This window comes from Typopeltis vanoorti, chromosome 1, assembly GCF_054136105.1.
Source record: "Typopeltis vanoorti isolate ZY-2024b chromosome 1, IOZ_Tvanoo_1.0, whole genome shotgun sequence".
Classification (NCBI taxonomy): Eukaryota; Metazoa; Arthropoda; class Arachnida; order Uropygi; family Thelyphonidae; genus Typopeltis; species Typopeltis vanoorti.
The window spans coordinates 189595179-189613116 of NC_143549.1; the positions used below are offsets into that span (position 1 = coordinate 189595179).

Consider the following 17938-nt stretch of genomic DNA (forward strand, 5'->3'; position numbering starts at 1 on the left):
TTAACTGTATGTTTCAGAACCATATACAGAGTGGGAGTGGCCATTATTTGATAAAATTTTAGTTGAGTTTCTTTTGTTTTTTTATTCATTGTCCTTTAAATTGTTCCACAGATTTTCTGAAATTTCTTTATTTTTTTCATCTATATCTTTATCTCTTAGATATATTATTATGCAGCCCAGTGCCAGCTTGAGGGTATGTGGTGCCTCTAGGACAGTTTTATCAATGCATTGTAAGACAAGATAGACATCATAAAATTCTTTATTGTTAAAAGCAGTTTATAGTTATTGCCAAAAAAGTGGCAACTTTTTGTATTATTACTGTACACTAATAATACAAAACTGATACTATTACTTTTTTCTTTTGCGATGTTGGCACCCAAAGCCATTGCACCCCTATGCCGGTGCCTTTTGTGCCTAATCCTAGAACCGTCCCTGATGCAGCCTAAATACTTAAACTCTGTCATCTGTTCTATTATTTTATTTTCTATAACTATTTTTGATCTAACATGATCCCGATCTTCAAATGCCATGACTTTTGTTTTCTTTTGTGAAATTTTTAAATTGTATTGTTTGCTTATTTTGTTTTAATTCATTAACTGATTTTTGAAGGTCATCTTCATTGTCTTAATATAATCTGATCATCTGCATACAGCATTGTTATTGATAACAGTTCTTCTTCTGGTTAACTAGATACTTTGTTTTATTGTTGTTTTCCATATTTTAATAATCTGGTCAATATATATATGTTAAAGATACCAAGCTATTTTAAACCTGGTTTTACTCCATTTCCCAAGTAAGCAAACAGACAAATAAGTCAAGTTTGCGCCTGCACGTAATGCAAGTCTAGCTGACCCTACAGGTAGTGCAAGACCAAGGTAACTCATGGTAAAAGTAGAATAAGCTCTGATCACTAATCTTAATATTTACCCATAATGCAAAGCACATTTCCTGGAGGAGATGTATGATGCTTTGTATTAAAGGCAAGGGGCCACTACCCAGACCAGTTTCGACCTTTATTGAGGTCTCATCAGTGGAGCCAGGCTAGAAATATCAAGATTTTAGTAATACAGAGCTTATAAGTATTTTACCAGAACAAGTTACCATAAGGTGTTTTAACCTTATTAAATAAAAATCTCAGGAGAAGATATAAATGTAGAAAGTATTTTATCTTGGGTATAATAAATAGCTTGGTATTTTTAACATTTATTATATCCAAGGTAAAATACTTTCTACATTTATATCTCCTCCTGAGGTTTTTATTTAATAAGGTTAAAACACCTTATGGTAACTTGTTCTGGTAAAATACTTGTAAGCTCTGTATTACTAAAATCTTGATATTTCTAGTCTGGCTCCCTGATGAGACCTCAATAAAGGTCGAAACTGGTCTGGGTAGTGGCCCCTTGCCTTTAATACAAAGCATCATACATCTCCTCCAGGAGATATGCTTTGCATTATGGGTAAATATTAAGATTAGTGATCAGAGCTTATTCTACTTTTACCATGAGTTACCTTGGTCTTGCACTACCTGTAGGGTCAGCTAGACTTGCATTACGTGCAGGCGCAAACTTGACTTACTTGTCTGTTTGCTTACTTGGGAAATGGAGTAAAACCAGGTTTAAAATAGCTTGTTATCTTTAACATTTATTATACCCAAGGTAAAATACTTTCTACATATATATATATATATATATATATATATATTGATATATTGATTAGAGCTGGAGATAAGCTACATCCCTGTCTGGCACCCTGATTTATTTCAGTCTTAATTTATTACCTAACTGTAACTGTACTTTTGTATCCTTATAAAAACTTTGTATAGCTTGTACCAAATGCAATGGATATCCTTATTTTTTCATTATATTCCATAGCTTTTTCCTGTGTATTTTATCAAAAGCTTTCTCGTAATCTGTAAAGGCCATATGAGTCTCTAAATTAAATCCTTGTCTTTTTTCAATAATTTGTTTTCACACATAAATATTGTCTATACATGTTCTTGCATGTCTGAAACCATTTTGTTCTTCTGAGAGTAGATTGTTTGCCATATTTCTAAGTCTTTTATTCAGGATTTCACTGTAAACCTGTATTTAATAAACTTATTCCTCTGTAATTTCCACAATCATCTCTTTCTCCTTTCTTAAATATAAATATAACCTTAGCTTTTAACCAATCTGATGGAACCTCACATTTCCTCCAATAGTTATTTATTAATTTTAAGAATCTGTGATATAAATATTTTCTGCCATATTTTGAAAGCGCTCTGCATTCATGCCATCTAATCCGGTTGATTTTGTATTTTTTGATACTTTTATTACTTCTTTTAGTTCTTTCAATTTTATTGGTTCTATATCAGTGCTGATTTCTTCATTATTATTTTCTGTTATTAACTTTGGGTCATACCATAAATTATTATAATGTTCTATCTATTGTTTCTCTTGTATTATGTTGATTTGTGCTGTATCTCTTTCTTTGTTGTTTAATTTCCTTGACCATAGTCTTCAGAACTCCTGTTACTGATATCGAAGGCATTTACCAAACTTTTGCATACTTCTACTTTTAAATTTAAATCTTTATTAAAAGAATTGCTGAAGCCCTAGTCCATCAGCCTAAATTAAACTGCAAGAACTGCCTTTCTGTTCCAGAGGTTTGGAGAATTGTTATCCTCAGTTGTATTAAATAAATTTTTTAACACACACACACTCACGCACCCCCCCCCCCAAAAAAAAGGATTCTATTGTAATGCATGCATTTTTCTTTTTTGTTTTGTATCCAAATTTCTGTTATTGTTCTTCAGCTCATGTTGATGCTGTTTTATGATATGCTGTTTTATGATATGATAAAATAAATAGTATTTATTTTATTGTGGCATACTTGTTTTGTTTAAATATGGATATGAAGTTTAAGATAGTTGATTATTTCATTCATCATAGTTAATGTAAAATTTTTGTGAATAGTGTGATACCAATGTTTTGGTAAGGCAATACTGAGGAGTTATTATTAAATCCAGATTTAAAAAAAAAAGTTATGACGAGTAGATGGAGGATATAATCTGTTGGACCTGTTGAGATTAGGATGATTTAACAGTGCCTAACAACTTCCTTTGTATATTCTTTCTTTCAGAAATAGAAATCTGTTCTTGTACAGAATTTCAGAGATTTCATGTTCTGCAAACGCAAACTGTTCAAGTTTATTGTACTTGATGCAATTCATTTCAGTAAATTATGGAGACTACAACCCTGTTAGGAATAATTACTTTAATTTCCCGACGTTTTGATCTTCATATTAAGGTCATCATCTGGCGCGTGCGTGCGCGCGTGCGCACACACGCACACACACAAAGACAAGCTATATTACATTTCAAAAGTACCAAAGTGTGACAATGATTTGATCAACCATTATTCTTGGCTTGACCTCCAATGAAGGGGGAAAAAACTACATCAAAGCTACACTATTTACCAATAATCCAGACACCTCTGTTATTTGAAGTTATGGAACATTTCAGGTTTGTTAATAACATAAAAACCACCAGTGTACAGGTAGTAGGAATTAATATTTCATCGTAGCAGTGACTTCAAGAGAGGTGTCATTGTGGGCTGTCACGTTGGTGGCATGTCCATACTACCATTGCCGCTCAACTTGAGCATCCAAAATCAACAGTTGGCAATGTTATCAACATGGAAATGTTCTATCATCACTAGTGCAGGAAAATATCCAGGGCTGCTGATGAAAATGACTGACAGGGACAGGAAGGTGTTCAAATGGGTGGTAAGCAAAAACCAGCTACAGTCAGCACAGACAATCTGTTATGAGTTCCAGAGCACCATGGTGAGCACTAATACTGTATGAAAAGAATTCCATTTACTGGGTTTCCATGGAAGGTGGCGCTCAAACCAAACATCACAACAACAACGAACAAGGTGGCTTGTCTGGCCTAGTGCAAAGAGCATGTGAACTGGGCAATTGACCACTGGAAAACGGTACTCTGGACTGATGAATCACGGTTCACCTGTTTCCAGTCTGATGGCAAGATGTGGGTGTGGAGGCAGCCTGATGAACGCTTGTTACCACAGTGTGTTGTACCCACAGTAAAGTTTGGTGGTGGAGGAGTAATCATGTGGGGTGCATTCAACTGGTTTGGAGTGGGACCACTGGTTGTTGTTCATTATTCCATGACTATGATATTCTGGATAATCAGGTGATGCCTGCACTGTTGAGTTTTTATAGAATGGACTCGTGTTACTATCAAGACGACAATGCCCCCATACCACAAAGCTGTAGCTGTTATGGAATGTATGAAGTGATGGGTGTTAAACGACTGCCCTGGCCTGTACAGAGTCCTGACCTCAATCCCACTGAACACCTATTGGATGAATTGGAGTGGTGATTGAGGTCAAGAGCAGCACGTCCTTTATCTGTCACTGAATTCAGTGCTGCTTTGATGGAGGAATGGAAACAAACATCACCTAATATCTGCTGCACATTCGTGGAAAGCTTCTCTCAAAGGGGTGCAGGAGGTGATCAAAGCAAAAGGCGGACATACTTGATATTAGGGTTCGCCTGCTGGTATCAATTGTAATTTGCTAAGGTGTCCAGACAGTTATTGGTAGGTAGTATATATTCTAAACTAGTGGCGTCTTGATCAGATGGCACAAAATTTTACTGCCAGTTTATGCAGGGAGAGAGAGAGAGAGACTGTGTAACAGTATGTGAAAGGCATTGTCAAGGCTATGTTATAGCATGGAGATTAGATGCTCTCTGTATGGACAATATGTCTTAGTCTATCTCCTCCCACAGAATGTTCTCTTGTTCTCTTCACTTTTGAAACAATAACATGACAGTCTTCTCCTTGGTTTCCTGTATTAGGCAATTGTTTGCCTGTAATAACATTTCAAGAGTTTAAAAAAAAGTCTTCTACCCATCTCCTCCAGGGTCTTCCTCTTGATTGGTGTCCCTTTGGTTTATATTTCCAGGCAATATTTGGCCGTCTATCCTCATTCATTCTTTTTTCATGGTTTTGCCAGTTCTTTCTATAGTGTGATGTCTTCTGTTATGTTAATTATGGATAATCGTTTTCTTATTTCTTCATTTCCTATCTTGTCTATTCTTTTATAGTCTGTGAGCGGTCTTCCTATCCTATCTTATCCTAATTTACGCTTATGCCGGAACTGATATCCTACCAAATAGCTTGGTTACTCCTTATTCCAGGAGTGTCTTATGTCTGTAGAAGTGTGTGTTCACTTCTATTGAGATACGAAAAACCCAAGTTTCTGGGTGAGGGGAAAAACCTCTACCTTCGTATGAGACAGACTCATTTCCTGTCAGTGACATGACGAACCTTTATCTGGTCTCTTTCAACTAAAGGTGAGTTAGTTGAAAGAGACCAGATGAAGGTTCCTCATGTCACTGATGGGAAATGAACCCATGTCTTTCTGACCGAAGGGCTTTACTTCATAACTCAGTTTATACTGACTGAGCTATGGAGGCTTGCAAGCAGTCGTAGGAACTTCCTTTCTGCAGCTTCCATTTGTCTTTTATCTTGTTCTCTTTTGATATTATTAGGTGTATAGTATCACTGGACTTCTGCTCAGTATTTATGTTAACTGTGCTTAAAACTTATTTTCTTACTGTCTTGTTGCTAATTGAGTTTAAACAAGGCAGACTTTGAACTATTAAATCGCACGCACGCACGCACGTGTGCATGCGTGCGTGTGTGTGTGTATATATATATACATACATACATATTTTTTGGGTAACCCTTATAACTTTTGCAGTGTTTCCTCTGAACTTCAGTTCCTATCTACCAAGATGCTCAAATCCTTTACTTCCTCCACCTACTGAAGCAAAGTTTTTCCAGTATGGTATGCTTTATTTTATCTTCTCTGGCCAAAGTGCATAACTTTATTTACACTTAGCAACATTGAAACGGCATCTCCAGTCTTCAGCCCAAAGCACCAACCTGTTCAAATACTCTTGTAACAAACAAACACACAACACACACACACACACACAGAGAGAGAAAGAGAGAGAGAGCGATATGGAAATATTAATAGATATTACTTTATTATCATGTTGTTGGGAGTGTGCATTGTCTATCGAAAAATACGGTAATAATTTCATTTCAATTCATTGAAAGTATACTAAACTAGATATTTAGCTTAGCTTGAAAGTGGATAGATAAGCAGTGTTTGGCTTACAATTTTTTGCATCTGCACTAAATTCTGCTGTAATTATAGGATCCACAGGAATTTTCAGAAATTGTAGGCCAAAGAAATGAGACTTTTAAATAAATAGCTTGGGAATTCTATATAGAGCTTTGTTATACTGAGTTATGTACATTAATGTATACTGCATTTTAAACAATACTTCAGTGTTATTTTTAAAATAGCTTATATGTATATATATGGAATTACTTTTTCTATCCTAACTTTCTTGCAGAACTTAAATCATGGCTTTTCTCAGAGTCACCTGACAAATCTCCTGGAAACTGCAAGTGGATTTTATTTGTTGGTAAGTTATTTAAAACATGCTAATATTTCATTAAAGTTTGTGGCTATGTTATATTATTATTAACACATCAGATTTTCGTGTGGTTAGTAGACTCATTGTCAGAAGTCTCACTGAACTAGTAATATATGTCACACTGTGGCTTAAACTCATTCTGAACACTTCCAACAGTGCATTTCACTCAGCTCTCATCTCTTCCCCCCCCCCCCCCTCAAATGCAAAAATTCTCTCTTCTGTTCCTTGCACCATACTCTTATCAGCTTATATGGACGGTCTATTTTTCTCCTGCCTTTCTTTTGAAAATATTCCTAGTACAGGAATCCCTCATTGTACATAGTTACTATATCCTGCGAAATTTTTTTTTAAAAAAAGACATTTGGTTTTATCGTTTTTTCTGCAGATTTTACTATAAAGGATAATAAAATTCTTTTAAAATATTTAAAATTAATAAAGTTTGTTTAAAAGAAAATTATGATAAATATTAACAAGGTACTTTGCACTGATAACTTTGTCTATATTCTGGCAGAATTACATACAATGATCAAGATTAGGGTCAATATCTATATGCTGTTGTTTTGAAGTTTCAACAGCTGAAAACAATTTGTATGTATTTATTTGTATGTATATTGTTCATTGATGTTAATGAGGTCATTATCACTCAATTCTTCTGAATATAAGTTTAATAATTCCCCAAACATTTACTGAATGAGGCAAGAGTTCTTTCTCACTGTTGCCTCATTCAGTCCAAAATTATATGCAGTTTTTGCCTTTCTTATCACCACACTCATATCTTTTAATTAATTTATGTTTTTTGCTTTAAAGTGATAACTTCTAATTTATTTTTATTATTGGCACTCACTGTTTCACTTTTCCTTTTATCATAGTCAATGTTGAAGGATAATTTAATATAAAAATGTTTATAATAAGGCAGTAGACAATTAGTCAACACATGCTTATTTATTGGTGGCTTGGACCACCATGCTTATGCTCACAGTACATATGTGCAGTATGTATGTTCACATTCTGTTATGCAATCACATTATTTGAAATAATAAAGCAACTCTTGGCAAAAATACCATGAATTAAGTAATTAGTTTATAATGTGACAGTGCCTCAGCATTTCCCTTCAAACAGGAGTTCTCTTAATGTTATATTACGTCCTCTCCATGTAAGGTGGATGCATTTTTATGTTTTCAATATACAGTATGCATGCTAGGTTGAATGTTTCTGGTTAACTTTTGTTTGTAAACTATCTTAATAATACTGAAAATCTCAGATGCAATTCTGCTTTTAAGTTAGTTATATATAAATTAATAGATAATTACTCAAAGCATGCAATGGAGGAGAATTAGGGGTTTAAGAGTGTTGAATTTGGTAATAGCTTCAGAAGATCTATCCATAACTACGGGAGCAACTCTACCTTTGATCGGGAAAAGTGACCATGCAATCTTGTTCTGGGAGGTTGCTTAACATGTAGAATTCTCAGTCAAGAAAGGGTTTATGTGGAACTATAAAGCTGTTGATTCTGACAAACCTAGGTGGTAGTTTAGAACAGTGCCATGGCATTAAAAAGCTACAAGGAAAGAATGGTGTTGTTATGGGACATGGTCAGAGATTGTTTGGGAGAGGTAATATCACCACATATCTAGGTTCAGGAAGATAAACCAAGTAGAGATTAAATGGATGAGTAGCGATATAAAGCAGGAAGTATAAATAAAGAAAGCATCATGGAAGGAATATAAACAAAAAGGTGATCAGCATGCTCATAATCAATACAGAGCACATACAAGAAGGGTGACTAGTATAGTAAGAAAAGCCAAATCACATTATGATAGAAAATTAGCTAAGCAGGCCAAATATAAATACAATATAGTTTTTTTTTTTTTTTTTTTTTCTGTATAGCAAGTAAGAGAAAGAATAATTATGGAAGGAAAACTTCCTTCCATAATTATTCTTATATGTGGTGATATTGCCTCTCCCAAACAATCTCTGACCATGTCCCATAATATCATAGAAACGAAATTATAGGTATATAGGTATAGATATTTTCTATAAGTATTTCATGGAAATACCTATAGAAATATAGAAATGAGTGTCATTAGAAAAGCAATTTGAAGGAGAGTGTGTGTGAGAGAGAGGGGAGGGGAATCATCTGTTACAACACACAGTGAATGACAGAGGAACCGAAGCTGGCAACTGAACCTGAAACAGGAAGCTGGCAATCCACTCATAAAGGCTAGTGGGGAAGAGGAGGGATAATTTAGCAAATATTAATGCTATCATAACATAATATATCTTATTTCCTGGACACCCTCATTTTTGATACTCTGCTTACCAACCAAGATCCTCGCATAAACATATCACATCCTTGCTTTTTGCACCAAAAAAAGCTTGGTATGTATTCTTTTTCATTCCTTTTTAGGAACAGGTTGGATAAAAGCTTGCTTTGGTGCTATTGGAAAGATGCCAGATGAGTATGACTGCTAAGGCAATACAGGATGGCTGTTAGTTCTAGATTTACTAGTATCAAGGCTATTCAGTATTTTTCTGATGTCCTGATGAAAGATCACAGGAGGCATACTGTGGGTGCTTTAGTGGAATATTAGCAGATTTGCTTTGATCATTTAAATGAGAGTTGGAGGAGGAGAACACTAGTGCCAGAAGACCTGCCTTTCTTTAGATGTCACTATAATCCTCTCAAGATGAAGGAACATACAGATAACTCTCATTATAAGCACTTTCGTTATGTGCATTTTTAGACAAGGAAAATTGCTGTTTCCTATCCAAGGAGTGGAAGCTTCTGTCCATCTGCCTTGCTTCCTTGTTGTCAGTAGCTCAATCTCCATTTTGTGTATCCACAGCCTTATTGGTTCCTGCAATATTGTCTTTATCTGTAAATGACCTCTGCTCCCCTTTGAGCAAGATGTCTGACAGAAGAAAAACAATGGAAACTGAGAGTGAAAAGAAAAAGTGAATAAAACCAAATAAAGAAAAGGCCTAGGAAATCCCATTCTTTAGAGATAAAGTTGGATGTTCTGAATCAGTTTGGTAGAGGTGAAGATGTAAAATCTCTTATGATATGTAACTTATCATGTTTGTTTTTACATGTTTTTCTAAGGAAATTGTGCTTAAATAAATGTCAGTTTTTGTCTGTAATAATCTTGCATTTGTAATAACTTAACCATGGGCCTTTGTTAAAATAATGTGGTGCATGATGTCATTATGTAATGCTGTTAACCCATGTCCATATATGGCAATTTCAAAAGACGTACAAAGTATGACGTCATCATAGTCGGATGTCAATATGTGACCATATATGGAAGCACATGAATACAATGAAATTTGGGCCTTTATAAGGCAAAACAGTGAGAAGGACTTTGTCTTAGGTCCGCTGCCACGTGAAGTCTGCTTTCAGTAATCGAAAGGAATTTGTTGTAAGTCTTAGGTTTCTCAATTTTCTCTTACCTGGATCTGCCGCCACGAGGTCCATTGTCAGTAATCGAAAGAGAAGCATTGTAGGTCTGAGGTTTCTCAGTCTTCTCCTACCTGGATCCACCGCCATGCGAAATATTGTGTTGATTGTCAGAATGTCTCTCTAGGAAGGAACTGCACATTGCCACCATGTTAAGGGTCCTGAGGGCATAGAATAATCAACAACTCGAACAAAGAAGACATTTGGTGGTAGGTCAAAAACAAGCCAGCAGAAGGAAAGAAGGACAAAAAAGAGCAGTTTTGTGCAGGGAAAAAGATTCATGTAAAAGGCAGTGCTGAACAAGAATTGTAATCATATAATATCATATATATGTGATATTTCCAAGCAAAAATGTACATCAGATGTGTCTACTTATGGATACAATAAGATTGTGTAGGTTAATATTGAAATAAGCTTACTCAAGGTGTGTCTTAATCTCAACTGTGTATAATTAATCATTGTAAGAGCAAGAAGAATACTGTACTAGATAATGCTAAATTAAGGTATGATTTATTTTCAGTTGTGCATGTATGACTAGCAGGATATTCCAGATTGTGATTTAATTTTAAGGGAAGAAACATAGAACTAAGCCTGAATCATGAAGAATTGAAATTAACAAAGACTTGTAATGCTATTGTGTATATATACTGCTCAAAATAATTATGGGATATTTTGGTTTTCTTGTAAATTATAAAGTTATAAAAATAATTTACAAATTTAACATCTTCTTCTTCCTATCATGGAATATAGGCCATGTGGCCTGTTCCGGTCTCATGCCATCTCTTTCTTGGTCTTCCGATTCTTCTTTTTCCACTTATTTTGTATCTGTATAATATTTTTGGTAGTCTGCTGTTGTCCATTCGATTTAAATGTTCTAGCCATTTTTGTTTATACTGTCTCATGTAGTAATTAATTGGTTTGATTTTTAGGGATTGTAAGATTTCTTCATTTGTTTTATGGTCCCACTTGGTATATTTAACATAAATTTAAAATAAACAAAATTTATTACAAATTTAACATAATTTGTAATAAATATTGATTATTTAAACAATATCAGTTACACCCTATCCATAAGTAAGAAATATTTATTCATGTATAAAGTACCCAATAGTTATAATTGTCTGCAGAAATTTATAATTATCTGACAGAAACTAAAATATCCCCTAATTGTAAGACTATTACACTTTTTTTATAATCTTTGTCAAGTAGCTTTATTTTATCCTCCTCCATGTTTCGCCAATCTTTTTCTATTGGCATCCTCAGGGAATACAAACTAGTAAGCTAAAATGAAGGTTACATACGGTTATAACTGATAGTTCTAATTCATACAAAAAATTGGTATTGTGCGTGTCTCGTTAACGTGATTTATTCGTTATGGCTCATTACGTAATTGTTATGAAAGTTCATTTCTTTGATGTTTAATGATCTGATAAAAGTTTTCCAAATTTCTGGTAAAATTAGACCTTGATTCTTGTTTAGGTTTTCAGTTTTACGGGCGACTGTAGCTGCTTCTTTAAAGGTTCTTGAATGGTAGTTATCTTCTATGTATGGCATAAGGCTCTTATCCCACTCAATGTGATGGTTAGTAGAGACAAAGTGGCATGAAAGGCCTGAAATGTCTTGTCTGTTATTTCTGACATATCCTATGTGTTTTTTCTTTCTCGTTTCAAAGCTTCTAGAGGTCTGACCTACGTAACTAATACCACATGAGCAAGGTATATTATATAAAGAAGCAGCTACAGTCGCCCGTAAAACTGAAAACCTAAACAAGAATCAAGGTCTAATTTTACTAGAAATTTGGAAAACTTTTATCAGATCATTAAACATCAAAGAAATGAACTTTCATAAGAATTACGTAATGAGCCATAACGAATAAATCACGTTAACGAGACATGCACAATACCAATTTTTTGTATGAATTAGAACTATCAGTTATAACCTAGTCTGTAACCTTCATTTTAGCTTACTAGTTTGTATTCCCTGAGGATGCCAATAGAAAAAGATTGGCGAAACATGGAGGAGGATAAAATAAAGCTACTTGACAAAGATTATAAAAAAAGTGTAATAGTCTTATGAATAATTGTCAAGAAAAAAATTCAACATAATGAACAGGATCCCCTAATTGTTTTGAACTGTGTGTGTGTGTATGTGTTAATGTGGATCAGACTGCCTAAATATTCCTTTTTGATTTAATTAAATGGTTTGTGAGCAACACATTGTTGCTCACTGATTGACTGATTCTGTCAATGCACTATCCCAAAAATTTTGAACCTGCATGAGATTAAGCTTAAGTGATCAATAATCAAGCCACGACTAATTGAAGGTAAAGATTAACATAAGCATGCTAACAATATCTTTTTTTCACTATATTATTTCAGGAAATTACAACGTACTAGGATATACATTAAAATAAATTTTAATATATTTCTATATTTCGGCAACGTCACGCTGCCATTTTCAAGAACTTAGGTACAAGATACGTGCACGCAGGCACAGCAAAACTATAAATGAGGAAGAAGTATGAAGCTATTATTTCTCCTAAAGTCCTGATGGTGCCCTCTAGTGGGCAATGTTGGTATTCTTGGGCGATTGGGGCTGAAGGTCTTCTGATGTAGGTTTCCCAAATTTGAGGAAGTCTCATGCAGCCAAATTTGTTGAGGTTTGGCTCGTTTCTTAAGGCTGAAGCTGATTCTATGAAAAGCCTTTCATATCTGTATTTGCTACGGTGTATTATCCTGGCTTTTTTCCACAGTATTCTATGGCAGGTATCCAGAGCATGGTCAGCAATGCCTGTATTGGTGAAACCGGATGTAGTCCTTGTGTTCTGAAATTCTGATATTTGCTGTCCTGCCTGTTTGGCCGAAGTAGGACAGCTTACAGCTGCAAGGGACCTGGTACACACCAGGTAGGTCTGGGGGGGGGAGGAGAGGTTGGTCTTTTGTTGAGCGGATAAGGGATGCCAATTTTTTATATGGTTTATAACAAGAAGTTAAGTTATGTTTTTTAAGATTTTTGTGATTTTTTCTGAGGTGCCTCGGATATAGGGTATGGTGATGGATTTAGAGTAATCCTTGTTGTGAGGGGGAGGGGGGGGGGTTGCAGTTTACTGGTTTTAATATTTTTTGGATTTTTTTTTTTTTGGGGGGGGGTAGCCATTGGCTGAGAACGTGTTGAGGATGTGGTTTAGTTCTGTGGTTAGGGCATTGTCATTCGAGCAGATAAGTTTAGCCCTGTTGTGTAGTGTCTTAATGACTCTATATTGTTGTGAGGGGGGGGGGGGGATTGTTGGTGAATGTATCTGCCATTATGGGTGGGTTTTCTGTTCCAGGGTGAATTTGATTCTGGGGTGTTGGTTGTTTAAGTGTGTTAAGAAGGAGAGGAGTGCATCGGAGCCATGTGGCCAAATAGCGAATACATCATCTACATAGCGAAGCCAAATGGTTGGTTTTTGTGGGGCAGAGTTCGCTATGTAGATGATGTATTCACTATTTGGCCACATGGCTCCGATGCACTCCTCTCCTTCTTAACACACTTAAACAACCAACACCCCAGAATCAAATTCACCCTGGAAGAGGAAAAAAAAACAAAAAAAAAACAACTGCATTCCGTTCTTAGACACACTAGTCACCCGCCAGCCTGATGGAACCTTGGTTTTCTCAGTATATAGAAAACCCACCCATAACGGCAGATACATTCACCAACAATCCCACCCCCTCCTCACAACAATATGGAGTCATTAAGACACTACACAACACGGCTAAACTTATCTGCTCGAATGACAATGCCCTAACCACAGAACTAAACCACATCCTCAACACGTTCTCAGCCAATGGCTACCCCCCTCCCCCCAAAAAAAAAAAAATCCAAAAAATATTAAAACCAGTAAACCGCAACCCCCCCCTCCCCCTCACAACAAGGATTACTCTAAATCCATCACCATACCCTATATCCGAGGCACCTCAGAAAAAATCACAAAAATCTTAAAAAACATAACTTAACTTCTTGTTACAAACCATATAAAAAATTGGCATCCCTTATCCGCTCAACAAAAGACCAACCTCTCCCCCCCCTAGACCTACCTGGTGTGTACCAGGTCCCTTGCAGCTGTAAGCTGTCCTACTTCGGCCAAACAGGCAGGACAGCAAATATCAGAATTTCAGAACACAAGGACTACATCCGGTTTCACCAATACAGCCACTCTGGTCTTGCTGACCATGCTCTGGATACCTGCCATAGAATACGGTGGAAAAAATCCAGGATAATACACCGTAGCAAATACAGATATGAAAGGCTTTTCATAGAATCAGCTTCAGCCTTAAGAAATGAGCCAAACCTCAACAAATTTGGCTGCATGAGACTTCCTCAAATTTGGGAAACCTACATCAGAAGACCTTCAGCCCAATTGCCCAAGAATACCAACATTGCCCACTAGAGGGCACCATCAGGACTTTAGGAGAAATAATAGCTTCATACTTCTTCCTCATTTATTGTTTTGCTGTGCCTGCGTGCACGTATCTTGTACCTAAGTTCTTGAAAATGGCAGCGTGACGTTGCCGAAATATAGAAATATATTAAAATTTATTTTAATGTATATCCTAGTACGTTGTAATTTCCTGAAATAATATAGTGAAAATGCATAACCAACGTCTAAGCCTTTCCATGAGAGCTAACAATATCTGCTTTGTCTTTAATTTAAAAATCTTATAATCTCGCACTTAATACATAGTCTAACTGGAGCAGTCGTAAAACAAATAAATTTGTTGGACTATAGAGTGTGAGAACATACATAAGATCTAGTAGAAATAAATAAATGGTGGCAGTCAATAGTTAAGCAATTTATGACTAGCTTTTTGTTTGGGGTAATCATATAAGAGAAGGCAAAAAATTTGTATGATCTGATTTATTTATTTTGTGTGCAAACTACAGAAAATGTAAGAGCATACATATAAATTGAGATTCTGGAGTAAGAACCATTCGTGACAATGTTGATACAATTCATAAGAGTGTTTAATCGTTCATGAATCTTATTGTGACCAGAGTAAGAAATCGCGATCTAATGCAAGTGAGAAAATGGAAAAATTGCTGGCTATATGGATCAGTCATCAGAACAGCAAAACATGCCTTTGTTTGGGGTAGTCATATAAGAGAAGGCAAAAAATTTGTATGATCTGATTTATTTATTTTGTGTGCAAACTACAGAAAATGTAAGAGCATACATATAAATGATTGGTTCCATGAAAGTACAGAATATGAAGAAACAGAACATGAAAGAACAGAACTGTGACCGAACAGAACAGCAAAGAAACAGAACTATGACAAATAGAACCATGACAAATTAGAACAGGAGAAAGATAAAACATTTATTATTTTATTATTATTATTATTATTATTTATTATTGTCGTATCTATATGTTGTATAGATTTTTAATCACTGCAGGTTGTCCATTCGGCATAAAAACATCAATGTATAGTTCTACAACATTTAAATGAGCAAGTTCTTCACGACCCCCCCCCCATGGCTCCTTATCGGTTTTGTCAAAACTTATCCAGATGGAATAATGGGATGAAACATTTTCGTTCTAGCAAAAATACAAATAAACTGTGTGCCTACATTTCCAAGAACACTAAGTGATTACAGGGATACTTAAGAACTGAGTGGCTTACCAGGAATAGGTACCCTTTCACTCAACGCCCCTAATGCAGTTTCTAGTAAGTTTGCAATATAACACGTTTACTTAGTGTCCTTTTGCATCTTCTGTTAGATATTTCGCGTGACATTTAAATTTTTGTTGTGAAAATGTCTTAGCAATTGTATTGTCAGTTTGCCAGAATAAAAGGGTGATCCATCTTCCACATATTCACTGTAGACATACAATTTATTCACAAGGTAAGCATTCATACGCATTTATTATCATATCGGCAGTTACTTATCTGCCCATATAATTTACTAGTTAGTTTAGTACTATGACAAAGCTTGAATATAAAATTAATAATAAATTTATTTTTTAACAGATCTATTATCATGGAATTTTCACTGACACAGAAAGGAAATCAAGTTCTACTGTACCAAGGATATGAATATACCAAATATAGGGAAAACGAGAGTGGAGTGATTACCTGGAGATGCAGAGTCTACTTTGCCACCACATGCAGGGCATTCTTGAGGACACTGGAAGAAAATATCATTGGAGAGGTCCCACAACACACTGCCATGATTCTAATCCTCATTTTAAAGGCTAGGATGAAGCAAGACATGAAGGCAGTTGGTGCAACTCCGAGGAATGTTATGGGAAATATTTTATCAGAAGTGAATAGGGATGTTTTGGAACACTTACCAAAGCAATCCTCACTCACGCGAAGTCTTTTTAAACATAAAGAAACTACTTATATTCCCAATCCAGCTACAACTGATTTTCCTATCCTAGAGAAGTATGCTGACCTCATTTTGTATGATACGGGAGCTGATGACCCAGAAAGAATATTGGCAATTGGGAATGATGATCTGCTCTCAGAATTAGACAAGGATGTCATTTATGGAGACAGAACATTTGATAAAGCACCTAGCATGTTTTTTTCAGCTGTATACATGGCATGCTAAGATTGGCAATTCATATCCTCCATGTATTTATTTTCTTTTGCAAAAAAAGAATATGGATACATACAACAGAATGTTTACCATATTGCAACAATTGGTGCCCAATATAACACCCCAAAAGATTCTGCTGGACTTTGAAAAATCATGTATGTCTGCTACTCAAGTTGCTTTTCCACAAGCAGAAGTAAAAGGGTGCTACTTTCACCTTTGCCAGAGTGTTATTAGGAAGATCAACAGTGTTGGTTTAAAGGAAGTGTACGAGTCTGATATTGACATGAAGTTGAAACTGAAGTCCCTACCTGCTCTCTCCTTTGTGCCAATAACAGATGTAAGAACTGTCTTTGACCAACTAGCTGCCACATTTCCAGATGAGGATAACTGCAATGAAGTTCTCACATATTTCTTCTCAACCTACATCGAATGAGTTGCAGGAACATCACCTCTCTTTCCAATTAGAATATGGAATCATTTTGAGGCTGCTGCTGCTGAGAGATGTCCTAAGACTACAAATTGTTTAATTGTTTAAACAATGAGTTTAAGGCATTGTGAAGGTTTTCACAATGCCTTAAACTCATTGTTTCATTGAGTAGTCACCCAAGCATTTGGAACCTATTAGATGGATTAAGACAAGATATAGCTTGTCAGCGATTATTATTAGCCAATGCCCATACACAAATACAGGAACGTTAACTCTGTTCCTGTATTTGTTTTTCATATATACAAGATGAGAAAATGTTGTCTCACACAGATATGTAGTGGCAAATGGCTGTAGATGTCTTACAGCCCTTTTGGAAATTTCAGGGTAAACAGATGGAACCAAAACTCCAGTAACGGTAACAAAGGAAACAGCATTTTGAACATTGAATCACAGGAGAACTCGATAAGTTGTTCTGCTTTGACAGAAGGAAGTTCATATTCCGAGTCTAGAAAGAGAGTTTTCATCCAGTCGTTTTTTTCAGGACAAAGCAGAAAATACAGACTTAGTTGAGATGCCAATGACCTCATATGTTCAATCATACTTTCAGCAACATCACTAGAAAGGGGTTGTTCACTGAAATCGATGAAATCACTCATCATGTGAAAGGAATTGTATTTTCCTTTCTCGATATGGTTGCACTACAAATTTAACTTCTTGATTGTTGCTGTTTCTTGCACAGAAAACATGGTCACAGATGTACCTTGAAGGCTCGAGTTAAGAGTATTTAAGATGTTAAAAATGTCTGCCAAGTAAGCAAGAGATGAGAGCCATGTGAAATCATTTAAATAGTGTGTTAACTCAAATTTGGAGTTTATGAGGAACAACCATACTTCGTCACGAAGCTCAAACAACTGCATCAGAACCTTACCTCGGGACAGCCATCAGATTT

The 17938-nt window shown here is 35.6% G+C and overlaps 1 protein-coding gene across 2 annotated transcripts in view; it reads left to right on the plus strand.

Annotated features, from left to right (window-relative positions):
• LOC150110719 (uncharacterized) overlaps positions 1 to 17938 on the plus strand; it is a 487651-nt gene that overhangs the window by 62521 nt on the left and 407192 nt on the right. For both annotated transcript variants that reach the window (XM_090400398.1, XM_090400407.1), the window contains exon 4: positions 6436 to 6507. In XM_090400398.1, the coding sequence (XP_090256524.1) occupies positions 6436 to 6507 (72 nt within the window). The remainder of the gene's footprint in view (positions 1 to 6435; positions 6508 to 17938) is intronic.